A 13,892-nucleotide genomic window follows, 5' to 3' on the forward strand; every position below is an offset into this window, starting at 1 on the left:
GATAGTCCTTAGTGGCTTTATAATATAAGTACTGTAAGTGAAACACTCCCAGTAAAACTTGAATGACGATACAATGCTAAGCAAAGGTATATGAGATTCACACCATGCGTACTTGACTTCATGGCTATAAAAAACACCAAATGATCAGCAAAGGTTAGACTTGACATTACCAATGATGATGGCGTGTCATTCGTGCTTGTTTCTCGCTAATCTAGAAAGTTGATGCAAATGCTTGAAAACGTCCTGCCAGTTATTTGCATGCAAACAAATGTGTGAGGGTCATTTCAAAAGCTGACTTCTGATCAGCATCTATAGTATAGTTCACTAAAGCGGAGTTGGATTTCGTGTCTTTGGTATAATGGTCAAATTCAGCTGGAGTTTGGGAGTAGACACAGTTGTTTCTCTGGGATAGGTAGCTGAGTATATTTCCTGCCACTTACAGCTGAGGTATCTGCATCATGGAAACTGGTAAGATATCATTTTACCTGTTATTGGTGTTTAAAAACTCTGTAGCTTGAGCTCCATTTTTGTCATGCTGTTTAATTTTTAAGTTAAGATTAATCTCGGAATGGTTGAACTATGTCATTTAATAATTAACTTTAATGTTAACTGGTCTGATTACTTAATTACAAGAAATGATAGACCAGGCTCAGTGTACTTTGAGCCAGATTAAAAGCACTTTTAATGCTGCAAAAATGGGATAAATGTAATATATAACCATTTTTGATGCTTAAATACCGGGGGAACTTCAGAGCTCCTGAACTTCATTCATGAAGCTGGGGTCTTTTACATAACACTACAATGATTTTTGCATGCAATTTCCTATCACGGACATTTTAAATTGCAAAAACACTTTTGTGTTGACTATCTGTGCTTCCCAGGAATCATCTTTTTGTATTTTTCGGGAAATGAACTTTAAACGTAAGATCATTTCAGGGTAATATCAATGCTGAGTGATGACCCTGCCTGCATCCTCCTCCATTACTTTGAGTCATAACAGCAGATTTGACTTAAATATAAAATGATAATCGGCCCCTCATGATGTTTCAACTGGACAGAGTTAGTGTTTGTAAACTGACCAATTTGCATTGACCAAAACCAAAGATAATTTCCATGCCAGTTATAGATGCACGCCATAAAACTGACTGGAGACTGTACCTGCTCATAAATGAATCTGCAAATGAGAAATATTGATGTAAATTACAGTATGTAATAAATGCGCAATTATTACACAAATCTGAACATCTGAATATCATTAACAGTTTTATATTCAAGGCATGCTATTTGTGATTTGTGTGCAAATGATTTCACGTGAATTTACCTGACAGACATTCATATATAGTGCTGTATTGATATTCTACACAAGCTGTATAACATCAGCCATCCAGAGTTAATCAGCACACATTTTAAAGTGCTTTTACTTGTACTTTAAACTCCTATCTCTGTGTATTTTTTTTATTTACTCATTTATTTTTTGCAGAATGCTCAAAAAGAGTGTATCAGGGAGTCCGTGTCAAGCACACTGTGAAAGATCTGCTGGCAGAAAAGAGGTCACGGCAGACGAGCGGGCCTCGCTACACAGTAAGTCCACCGCTTAATCTTACCTGGTCAGTTCCCTCAACTGAAATATACCCCGCCCTGTCATTCACAATGCTTCCTTTCACTCCATTCACCCTGCCACTCTGCTTTTCTTTCATATATGCAAACAGTCAGTTTAAAACAGTTGGTATTTTCTGTGCCCCACCACTTTATTTGCTCATTGGCTTATCTTTTTTATTCTAATGATGAACCTATGGCCTCTGATACAGTCTCTCAGAGTCTTGTCCTTTTCTCACACGGGTGGGATGAAGCAAAGCCCATTAGTGAATGGCTGCACATTAGCGGCAAACAATAGCAGCAGTGCTGATGCTCATGAGCTCCTGAGGTTTGGGAGTAAATCATCCTTTTGCTGCTGTAGTATGGCTATGCAAAGTCAAACACTCGCACACCTGCTCCACTGTATTGTTCCTCCTGCAGACCACAGACAAGTCGCCTGTTGTCACTCTAGACAAGCACAAATCAGACTTGCAGACATCTGGCTGCACAAGAGGGAAAGCTTTTCTCCATGTCTATGGCACACGGAACTCGCTTTTGTTTGAATAAGTAGCATAATGACTTGTGTCTCGTCTCAGTTTAAAAAAAAATCTTCAATTTTACACAAACATTTCTATTTTATATATATATATATATATATATATATATATATATAAGAATTAGAGAATTCGAGAAAACCAGTGTCATTTTCTCATATATGAGTTTCGTGACAGTTGTGACTTCAGATTTCCATGCGTGATTATTGGTTCTTTGAGCCGTGACTGGTAATTAATCTTTTGTATGTTATGAAAAGTAACTATGTTGAAAAGTAACTATGTTTTCAAAGCATAAAAAAGTGTATGTAGATGTCAATCATTGTGATCCCACAGGGACACGACTAAGGCCAAACACATACTACAATGGCTGAGCAGGGGGAGGGTTGCTCAGGAGAATCGGAGCATGTTGAGGCCACGCAGAACAAAAATAGCTTTATAATAAGCTTACTTCTGTATCTATGGCCTTTTATTTAGGTAGAAGAGCCATCTGCAGACTTCAGCAAACACTGTCCACAGAAGTCATGTCCAAACACATGACCAAAACAATACAGACACTTGCCACAGGTTCCAGATGAACAATAGTAAAATACTACTCTTATGTAATCTTTGCTTTTAAAAAGTTGAAATTAAGACAAAAAATGTGGCATTAAGAGAATAACAAGCCTTTTACAGAAAGAGAGCTGATGTTACAGAATGTTATTAGATTTTAATTTTTACATATTGTTTTAAGTATTGTGTTATTAAGATGGCTTTCATAGCAAAAGGGTTGAAAACAAGACTGAAGTTAGGCATTGATTGGTTAAGTTGTATTAATTGGTAAAGTTGTATTTTGTACATATTAGCGAATAACTTAATTGAATAATAAAATAACTTCACTGTCAGAAGGCAGGTGTGCCTGGGTTTCCTGGCTGTGTGCATCAAGCAGGGAACCTATAAGGTCAAGCACACCCAGATGCCAAAAATCAAGTGGCCAAAATTCAGTGATAAAGACACATGGGCAAGCTTTGACCAGAGCCTGTACACCACTCTCCAGTCCACTTTAAGAGGCAGTTAAACACCATTGGCCTCATTATATACAACAAGAGCAAAAGCAGATTTGGAAAGTTGCCCCAGATGAGGATTACTCCCAAACAGAATGGGAGATGGGAGCGGGAAATCCTCCAGCTGGTAAAAGAGCAAGGGCTGCTTTGGAAATCATGGCGCACCACCAGAAACAGTGAAAAAGAGGGCCTGCAGAGCCTGTGAAGCCGGATAAAAACACGGCTCAATCACTAGAGATGAGCAGAAAAAATTAGGAAACAGGGAGAAAGCAAGGGCTTCATCTGGGATCCCTTCAAGCAAGCTAAGGGGTTGCTAGAGAACAAAAAGTCTGGGACACTGTAGTCAATCGAGCAGGAGCTGGAGAAATACTACAAAAACCAACTCAGTGAGTCAGTGAGTTGGATCACCAGGGCATGTACCTCAGCCACTGGAACCTTCCTCTCAGTTTGACACCAGTTCATCTAAATGGGCAGAAGCCAAGCAGGTGGTGGAGCAAGCAAGAGCTGCATCAGCCATTGGACCAAATGGTGTACCCTATAGGGTTTTCAAGAACTGCCCCAGGCTCCTGAAGCTGTTATGGAAGCTAATGCACATTGCCTGAAAAATCCAATCCATCCCACCAGCATGGAGAATTGCAGTCACCATGTTCATTTTAAAGGAAAAAGACTCCCAAAGCATCAGCCAGAGGCATTGCCCTGCAAAATGTTGAAGGGAAGATTTTGTTCTTTGTGGTGGCAAAACTTATCACTGACTACATCTTAGCAAATAACTTCATTGATATCAGCCGTCAGAAAGAAGGTGTGCCTGGGTTTCCTGGTTGTGTGGAATATTGTGCCATGATTTTGGGAAAAAAAACGGACAGCCAAACGCAAAAAATTAGATCTCCACGTAGTTTGGCTGGACCTTGCAAATGCCTACAGGTCTGTTCCCCACCAGCTAATTTTCTTGACGCTGAACTTTTTCCACATGCCATCAGGTATCCAGAAGTTAGTAGCAAACTACTTCAACAACTTTTATGTATGCTACACAACCCAGGATACTTCAAAACGTTACAGAAAGGGATAGTGATGGGTTGTTCGATCTCCACCATCCTTTTCACGCTAGCATTTCAGATCATCCTAACAGGCGGAAGGAAAAATGGTTTGTGGAGTTAGATCGCAATCAGGCCAGCGGCTTCCAGCCATACGGAGCTACATGGATGATGTCACTACACTTCTCCAAATGGCAGCATGTACCAACAGGCTACTGCGGAGGCTGAATGAGCTGCTACTGTGGGCCTGTATGAAGGTAAAACCTGCCTTGCAGCCTATCAATCTGGAAAGGAGTGAGAAATTACAACATTTCCTTTTTCAGTCAACAGTAAGAGAATCCCATTGTTGGCAGGAAAACCCATATGAAGTCTTGGAAGGCTCTGTACTGCTGAGCTATCTGACAAGCACATGGCTGCCTCGGTGACGTCTCATTTGATGGATTGAGCAAAATCGACCGAAGATTTCACCCAGGAAAGTTCAAGGTCTGGTGTTACCAGTTCACCCTATACCATTGTCTCTTGTGTGACATCACCTTGACAGCAGGTGATCCATCAGCCTGGGGTTCAATCAGGAGATGGTGAGGCTCTTGTTTGAGCTCAGAGACTCACCTGATCCCACCATCCAAAACTCCAAGGTTCAAGTCCGTTTTGTAAAAAGGTTGAATGCAGCAGTAAAGAAAGTAGAAAGTAGTAGATCAGGCTATCAACCAGCTGAAACATCAGGAGATCATTGGGTGGTTGCAGACCGGCAGGGCTGGCCTTGGATGGGGAATGACTCCCAAGTTGTGGTCCAAAGCCACAAAAAAGGGAGGCAGTCGTAGACAGGACCATAACATGGACGGACATGTGGAGAATACCCCAAGCAAGGTTGAGCTTTACCACCCAGTCCTCGGAACCTACACCTGTGGTACAGTTCTGAGGAGTCCTGTGAACTTTAACCACAAGAATCCAAGCCTGTGGCACATACTATCCTCCTGTAAAGCAGCACTGACGCAGGGCAGCTACAAATGGTGCCACAACCGGTTCCTGCATAAGCTGGCCGAAATCCTGGAAGTATGTAGGCTGGAGGCACTTTGAGATGTTCTGGGATTAAAGGAGTGAAACATCAGTGAAGGGTGTCATTTCTGCGTCTGGCACAAATGCCTTGCAGGCAAACCCCCCTGTGCTTTCAACCAGATCAGTGGCCAGTTTCACACAAAAATACAGATTGAACAACAGATAGATAGACAGAATAATAGACAGATAGAATGACAGATGGACAGATAGATACATAGAAAGACAGAAAAATACATAGACAGAATAACATACAGATAGATAGATAGATAGATACAGTATCTATAGATAGACAAATGTCACTTTTTAAGCAAATGTTCTCCATATAATACAATCATCTAGTGAGCAATTCAAAAGCAAAGTCATAATAAATTTTAGACATAGAAATTAAGTTTTATGAGGACAGAAAAAGTGTTTGCATAGTATTGAATTTCATTTTACTCTATCCCACTCTTGTACAGTAGAGCTATTTCATTGCTCAGTTGGCTCAAGCGGCTACAAACCACCAACCCCCTCACTTCCACCTACTACTCCAGTGTGGTTTATCTTGAGGCTGAATCAGGTGCAGTGCTATAGCCTTGGAACTCTTCAACAGCCTGATTTCCATACCATGCCTTCAAAGAGGCACTGAGGCGTAGGTTGTTCACATAGGAAAGTCTTGGAACGAGCAAATGACATTCAAATGCTAGCCTCAAAATTTGCTTGCCCTCCAGCCAGTGCTGCCTTGATATCAGCTCTTTTATGCTTGCAGTATGCAAAAGAAAAAGAGCGTGTGTCTGTCTGCGTTGCCTCACCAATAGCTCTCAACCATTCAATAACAAAACTGTATGCTAAAAATCTCTAGGTCCCATTGTCGTTTTGGTCATAGAATAATTGAACCTTAAGTCTCATCCTCTAGTCTTGCAAAACTAGGTTGTAGGCTAAGAGAAAGTGAGATATACAGCATATTTTATTCGTATTTTAAAGGCTGCCATGATTGTGTTTTTGATTTTGGTTATTCATCGGATCATATTGTTTATTTTGAACACTTGGATTATAGTGAGACACTCTTTGCAATCTCTCTAAGATTTGGGGGCAGTTCAGTAGATGTATGCAAATATTTCGTGCTTTAGCTTGTCATGTGCTATTAAGACTAGATTGCGTTAGTCAAAGTGATCACAGAAAACTCATGATTAATGGGAATCATTCTGAATTTTTTCCAGGGTGTATCCTCTCCTCCGAGTCAATTTGTTCAAATGGCTGGTGAGTCTCCAACACTTTGCAAATATATTAAATTCAGAAATGTGCAATGCCATTTCTAGATACTGTAAATACTGTATCAGTCATAAACTATTTTCATGTATTAATCAAAATTTTTGGGTCTCTCCAGGTTCTCACATGCTTCCAAGTTACTACGGCATGAGAAGACCTTTCATTTCAGACACAGAGTTTTGTTCCTCAACGAAACCATTTTCTACTGACGTCTACCCCTCATCGCTAACGGGAAAGTCTCTCTCATGCGACACCGGATGTGTGTCTGGTTATTCCTCTCTTATAGACAGCTACTACCCGGAGTCTTTTGGAGACTACCGCAGTACACCTTTCTCCAGTGGAGGAAGTACGATATTCTCGCCCTCTGCATTGTCTTCTTTGCTCCCTCCTTACTCCAGTGACCCTTCACATTATTTGCTGGTAAGATCAGGCACATAGAGCAAGAAGGCACAGTCAGAAAAGATGTTCAAGTGTAGTCAAAATCAGTCATATGTCCATTTGCACAAGTCTGCATGTGGGGGACAAAGTCTGTTCTGCTTTGTGTTGGAAAATTCTGTTTCTAAGCTATAAAGGGCATATTTTTCTGAAGTTCTGTAAAAGTTAGGCTATATGAAAAATGTATATGCAAAAGAATGCCACAGAGATTTCTATGGGAAAAAAATAAGAAAAAGGAAAAAAGGCCAGTATGATGTTGTCAAGGCCGGAATAAACCTATATAAATATGGTTTTCTTTTTTCCCAAAAAATTGGGGAAGATGAGGAAAGAGAAAGAACAATTTGGATTTTCTTTTAAATTGTAACATATTTAGATATAAGTTTAGCATGTGCAGGATTATGATGATGCATCACCCAATATATTATTATAAGAAAATATATATAATAATTTGCTAATTTAGTTGTTATTGCACAAAATGTCAAATAATAAAAGAAGGGAAGGTTGGCCTCCTACCTGGGGTAAGAAAACCTGTCTGGATAAACTTTTACAGAATGTTTGATATAATTTTATAATATTTATAATATCATAATTCTATAATATTTATACATATTTCAAAGTATAATTAATGTAAAATACTAAATAAACTATTGTATTTTTTTTAATGGTCAATTTAGTTGATAAAATCGAATAACCAATGACAGACAAAGCAGAATCCCAGTGAAAGAGATTAATCTGAAAGGTAAAATGTTTCTGTGACTTATATTCAGGCATATGAATATTTACATATTTAATTGCCTATAGTTTAATAGAAGATATAATAGAAACACTATGAATGCAAATGAAAAAAAATCCACTAACTCTCAACTAACCTAAAGCTTTTAATCAAAGAGAAAATGTCTAAAATGTAGCCTACATCTAATTAATGGAAATACTGAATAATAACCCTATTAATTACAATAAGTATTACATTTAAAAATAATAAAACTAGTAACAACATGCCACTTGGGGCCTTCTCTGCCAATTCTGGGGGTCATCTTACACCAAGGATCAAATTTTATCTTTTAACTTCAAAATAAAAACTATAACTTTTACTCCACAAATCTAAAAAATGAATGTCCACAAATCCTTCATAAACAACCAATAGAACTTTGATATTACACATAATACAATATCATAGATCACTATTTTCCAGAGACACAAAAATAGATTAGATAACCTCAAATGTGTTTTGGCTGACTAAATCTCACAAATGTTGATGACATCTGGTTAATCTTGCCCCGGGGGCATTTTACCTAATACCTTGGAATGACACTGTTTATCAGCAAAAAAAAATGTGTTATTTTTAATTTCAGTTTTCTGAAAGTAAAAAAAAATGTTTAATTATTCTAAAAACCTGGACTACCGCCTGCAAACTTATTTAATTTATTGATTTATTTGTACTGTGTCAGTATGGCCATAAAGTACAATTGAATTAAAATATAGAAACATTTTCTTTTTATCCTAAAAACCTATAATACTTAGATGAAATATGAATGAAATATTAAAAAATCTATGGTCAGGAGAAAAACATTATGGTTGGGATGGGGCATCTTAACCCGACTTACCTAATACTTTAGAATTAAACTGTTTGTCAGCAAAAATTAGTTTTATATATAATTAAAATATTAAAAATAATTGTTAAATTATGTGATTATTTAATTAAACAAAACTCATATTACTTGGATGAAACTGCAAACATGTTATGTAATTTATTGATTCATTTAAACTTTGTCACACACACACACACACACACACACACACACACACACACACACACACACACACACACACATATATATATATATATATATATATATATATATATATATATATATATATATATATATATATATATATATATATATATATACATGCATATGTGTGTTTGAGTTATGAAAATTATATAAAACATTATATTTTATATACTTTAAATATTTAAAATATATACACTACCAGTCAAAAGTTTGGAAACATTACTATATTTATTACTATTGTTTGAAGTCTCTTATGCTCATTAAGGCTGCATTTATTTCATAATAAATACAGAAAAACAATAATATTGTGAAATATTATTACAATTTAAAATCATAGTTTTCTATTTTAATATACTTTAAAATATAATTTATTTCTGTGATGCAAAGCTGAATATACATCAGTCTTTAATATGCATCATTACTCCAGTCTTCAGTGTCACATGATCCTTCAGAAATCATTCTAATATGCTGATTTATTATCAATGTTGGAAACAGTTGTGTGCTTAATATTTGTTTGTAACCTGTGATACTTTTTTCAAGATTCACTGATGAAGGTTAAAAAGAACAGCATTTATTCAAAATATAAATCTTTTCTAACAATATAAATCTTTACTATCACTTTTTATAAATTTAACACATCCGTGCTGAATAAAAGTATTAATTTCTTTCAACAAAAAAAAAAAAAAAAAAAAAAAAAAAAGAAAGAAAGAAAGAAAGGAAAACAATTACTGATCCCAAACTTTTAAAGTGTGTATTGCAACAAAAGATTTCTATTTTAAATAAATGCTGATATTTTTAAACTTTTTATTTATCAAAGAATCCTGAAAAAGTATCACAGGTTATAAAATAATATTAAGCTGCACAACTGTTTCCAACATTGATAATAAATCAGCATATTAGAATGATTTAGAATGAAGGATCATGTGACACTGAAGACTGGAGTAATGATGCTGAAAATTCAGCTTTGCATCACAGAAATAAATTATATTTTAAAGTATATTAAAATAGGAAACCATAATTTTAAATTGTAATAATATTTCACAATATTAGTGTTTTTTCTGTATTTATTATGAAATAAATGCAGCCTTAATGAGCATAAGAGACTTTACATTAAAAATAGTAATGTTTCCAAACTTTTGATTGGTAGTGTATATATTATATATTTAATAATATAATGTGTATTTTATAGATTAATATATATTACAACATATTTTTTATTTCCATTGCTTTGAAGGAGTCTTGTTAGAAATTCTGTCTTAAAGGGATAGTTCAACTAAAAAAACAAAGAATCATATATATATATATATATATATATATATATATATATATATATATATATATATATATATATATATATATATATATATATATATATATAATTATTTTAAATATAAATAAATATAGAGGAGAACAGAATGTAAATATGTTACAAGGGGGGCATCTTCCAACAATTTATATAGGTTTATTCCGGCCTGGAAAAGATACTGGCTTCTTCTTCTTTTTCTTTTTCTTTTTTTTTGCAGAACTCTCTGTGCCATTCTTTTGCATATACATTTTTCAAACTATTGTCTGTTGTCTCTCTCAATATCTGTATTCACCTGTTTTAAAGGTTATTGGCTTTAGTACAAGGAGGTTCAGTCAATTTTTGCATTTAGTGTCTTGTCATTTGAGAATATTCTTAAAGGTAATGAATTTTTGATGTTGACTGCAGAGGGACACTTGGGAGCCCACGGGGACCGAGGTAGTGGAGGGTTTGTGTGGAGATGGTCTGGCTCCCATGCCCCTGTCTACACCTAGTTCTCTGGTCAACCCTGAGACCGCCAGCCCGACCCAGTTCCGCTCATCTTCCCGGGGTTCAAGCATGACGTCTTCCCAGTCATACTCTCTCCATTCACTGGATGACGTCAACTATCACTCCTCGTTTCAATCCACGCCTGGCAGTTTTGCTTCCCCTTCATTCATGACTGAGCCTGCGACCAAACTAATGCCAGTTCTACCATCAGAAGATACAGAAAGTGCACCTTCGGCCTTGAGTGACAGTCAGGTATGGGGGAAGGAGGACGCTGGTAGCACTTGGTCACAGTATGAGGTCAGGAGGGCATTCTGAGATTGAACTGTATAAAAAAGTAAAGGCTTACAAGCCTAGCAGATCAACACCTCTTCAAAACAAAAGACAATTAGCACTAAAATCTTTTTTGTCAGTTTTACTTAGCACAGCTAAGGAGTAACATTGGGGAACAAAAAAATACTATTATATCTTAATGTTTTATTTGTATCATTTATTATAATGGTATCTTAGATTTTCTAGTCATCACAAATTATATTGACTCAGCAGGATAATTAGGATAACAATCAGTATAAGGCGTCTGTATGTCAGATTTTTTATTTCTATGACACATGAAGTGATTGTGAGTCTATTTAAATGTATATTATCTGCAAAAATTAAGTGTTAAAATATTTATAGTTGATATGTAATATCTAGCTATTTCTACTTCTCTTCTTGTGAATCTTTCATTCAAAATATGTTGTGAAAACTGTCTAAAAGTTAAATAAACAAACTGCAAAAAAGTATTCTTGTAACTCAACAACACAATGGAATTCACAGGCCAAATGCAGTTTTGCATTTGAGGCACAAACACATGTCTTGTGTAAACACAACAGAAACAACTTTACATGCAATGAAAACTCAAACCTTTATTAAAAAATTAAACGTACAAACATTTTCAAGACAAAAATTACACCAAATCATTAAATCAAGTTTTAATGCCTCACAGATTCACAGTATATTCCCTGTAAATTCACATATACAACATTATAGAAGAAAAAAAATCTAAATAAAATAAGGGGGGAAATCTTTTACATTATTATTATTTTTTTTTCTCTATTTTAACTATAAAAAGTCTCACAAGAATTGTCAGTAAAAAAAAATGTACCATATAAAATGGAGAAATTGGTAACCTATGATATATCATATGCTCATATGCTAATCAACCCCTTATAATGATTCCAATAAATCCAGTTATCAGTCACACCCCCTGTTCAGGCAGTCACACAAGTTTTTTGTTGCATATTGAGGGATTTATTTGGTAAATGTGTTTCCATCATATTTTATGCGCCTCTTGGCATTTCCATCCAGCGTTTTTTATGTGATATCCCAAAATTCACATAAAAATAGGTGGATGGCTACATGACTGAACCCTTATGTGACACTAACACTCACTCAAACACACACAGCAATTTTTTTTGTTATTTTAAATTGTTCACTTTATTCAAAACTAATTATTCTTTATTGTTCAAAAAAATTCTTGCTTTAATTTAGATTCTTCCTCTAGTCTATATCTTCAATCCAGTAGAATTTACCTCTGCATAAGAAAAATTTGGAAAATTTTCTGATTTTTATTATTATTATTAAATGTATTGCCAAACTGAGTGCATCAAGTGACTCTTAATAAACCGCGTCAGACCAGCATAGTTAGATGAAATATAAATGGAGGTCTGGTGACAGGACCTAAGCGTTCCCCGGTTTAATCACCAGGGGGCGACATTCAACTGGCCACATCTCGTAAGAACCGACCTCTCCAACACGGTTGAAGTGTTTCTTAGAGATTTCTTAGGATTATGAAAGATCTGTTCATCAAGGTGACTGATAATAATTGACTGGTAAGAAAGTAATATTTTGAAACTGGAGGTCTGCATCGGTTTAACTTTTCAAATCAATTTCACAAAGGACTTAAACATCCTTTAGAAATCCCGCCAAGATACAGTTGAATTAGGACTATATTCAACATGATTAAAGACGTGTTTATAAAGTACTCCATGTTTTATCCATAATTTAATCTACAAATATTCTGCACTTGCGAACGAAATGTTCATTTTGTTCTGTAGGCTACTACATGTCACAAGGACTCGACTTCTTTTCTAAGACAAAGAACACCTGCATGTCATCAATTCTGCCCGCTTTCAGTCTTCTTAAATACGCGACCATTAAATATGACACATGTAAATAAACAACAGCATTATCGTATAAGAAATGTAAATATGCCTCTTGGAGCTTTTTCGTTTAAATTAGGCCTAAATTAGGACTAAAATCAGTTGTGTGAGATTCTGTTTGTGATGAGCATCACTCCGCATTAAACCACTTTTATTTATTTTTGGGGATCTATGTGATGATGGTGATGATGATAGGCCTAATGCTGATAAATATGCAATATCCATTGATTAATGAATCTATTGCATTGAATCAGAAAATACAGTGAGAAAGGAAATTAATAGCATATAAGTGTTGTGAACATCGCTTTCAGTTAACTTGCTTTTGACCTTCAACAACTGCAGCAACTGACCCTTTGTATTAAATATATAAATATAACTAAATAAATTTCATTTTTAGCCTTCTTATACCTGCCTCCTCTATCCCAGTAACCTGACTTCAGCAGACGTCCCAATTGTTCTAATGACAAACATGGCTGCTTTCATATGCCACGCCCACAACTCCAATAATTCTTAAAATACTGCATAAATATGATCTACACGACGCAATAATTAAATTTTTTTCCAAGACTACGTATTAGAGAAGCTATTTACAATGTGTCATGGCATGTAAAGCTTCATTTGTGCCTTCAGTCTCTCTGCAACGCTGAAATAGAGCTTCTAAGGGAGACTCCAACCACCAACTGCAAAAGGATGATAAAATGTTAAAAATATATATTTGGTTGATGTCAAAATGTGAAATAACACAACATTCTATTAAAAGAGATGTTATTATATGCACTGTAATAGCGAATATCACTCAGAAATAAGTCTTTTTACGAAGCCTTTGAATATTCAAATTGAAAGTATCGCGCAATCAAATCATTGTCAAATCATTGAGTTCTTGGGGTTTTAAATAGTAGGGATGAGAGGAGAAAAACTCAAACTAAAATATCCCTAGCTATATTACTGTATAATTGTATGTCCTGAGAGTGTTTTGAGGTTACTTTGTTGAGACTTTTTGAGACTTTTGTGAATAATTCGTTCTTGCCCATATAATAGAGCAAAGAACTGACGTTGGGGTATTTCACTGTAGTTCTTCCAGAGTTTTCCTCCTTTTCAGGCCAATATGTCTGGTAAGTAAATATTCTTTTTTTCTTTCGTATAAGATGTTTTGTCTTCAGCAACCTGAAA

At 35.5% G+C, this 13,892-nt stretch overlaps 1 protein-coding gene across 1 annotated transcript; it reads left to right on the forward strand.

Moving 5' to 3' along the window:
• Positions 1-309: 309 nt before the first annotated feature.
• Positions 310-11,088, forward strand: si:ch211-213d14.1 (POU class 2 homeobox associating-factor 2). Its single transcript, XM_067366190.1, has 5 exons — positions 310-468; positions 1,481-1,581; positions 6,456-6,495; positions 6,623-6,924; positions 10,444-11,088. The coding sequence occupies exons 1-5, from the start codon at positions 459-461 to the stop codon at positions 10,837-10,839; spliced, it is 849 nt and encodes a 282-aa protein (XP_067222291.1). The 5' UTR covers positions 310-458; the 3' UTR covers positions 10,840-11,088.
• Positions 11,089-13,892: the final 2,804 nt, after the last annotated feature.

Source organism: Chanodichthys erythropterus, chromosome 17 (genome assembly GCF_024489055.1).
Source record: "Chanodichthys erythropterus isolate Z2021 chromosome 17, ASM2448905v1, whole genome shotgun sequence".
NCBI classification, from domain to species: domain Eukaryota; kingdom Metazoa; phylum Chordata; class Actinopteri; order Cypriniformes; family Xenocyprididae; genus Chanodichthys; species Chanodichthys erythropterus.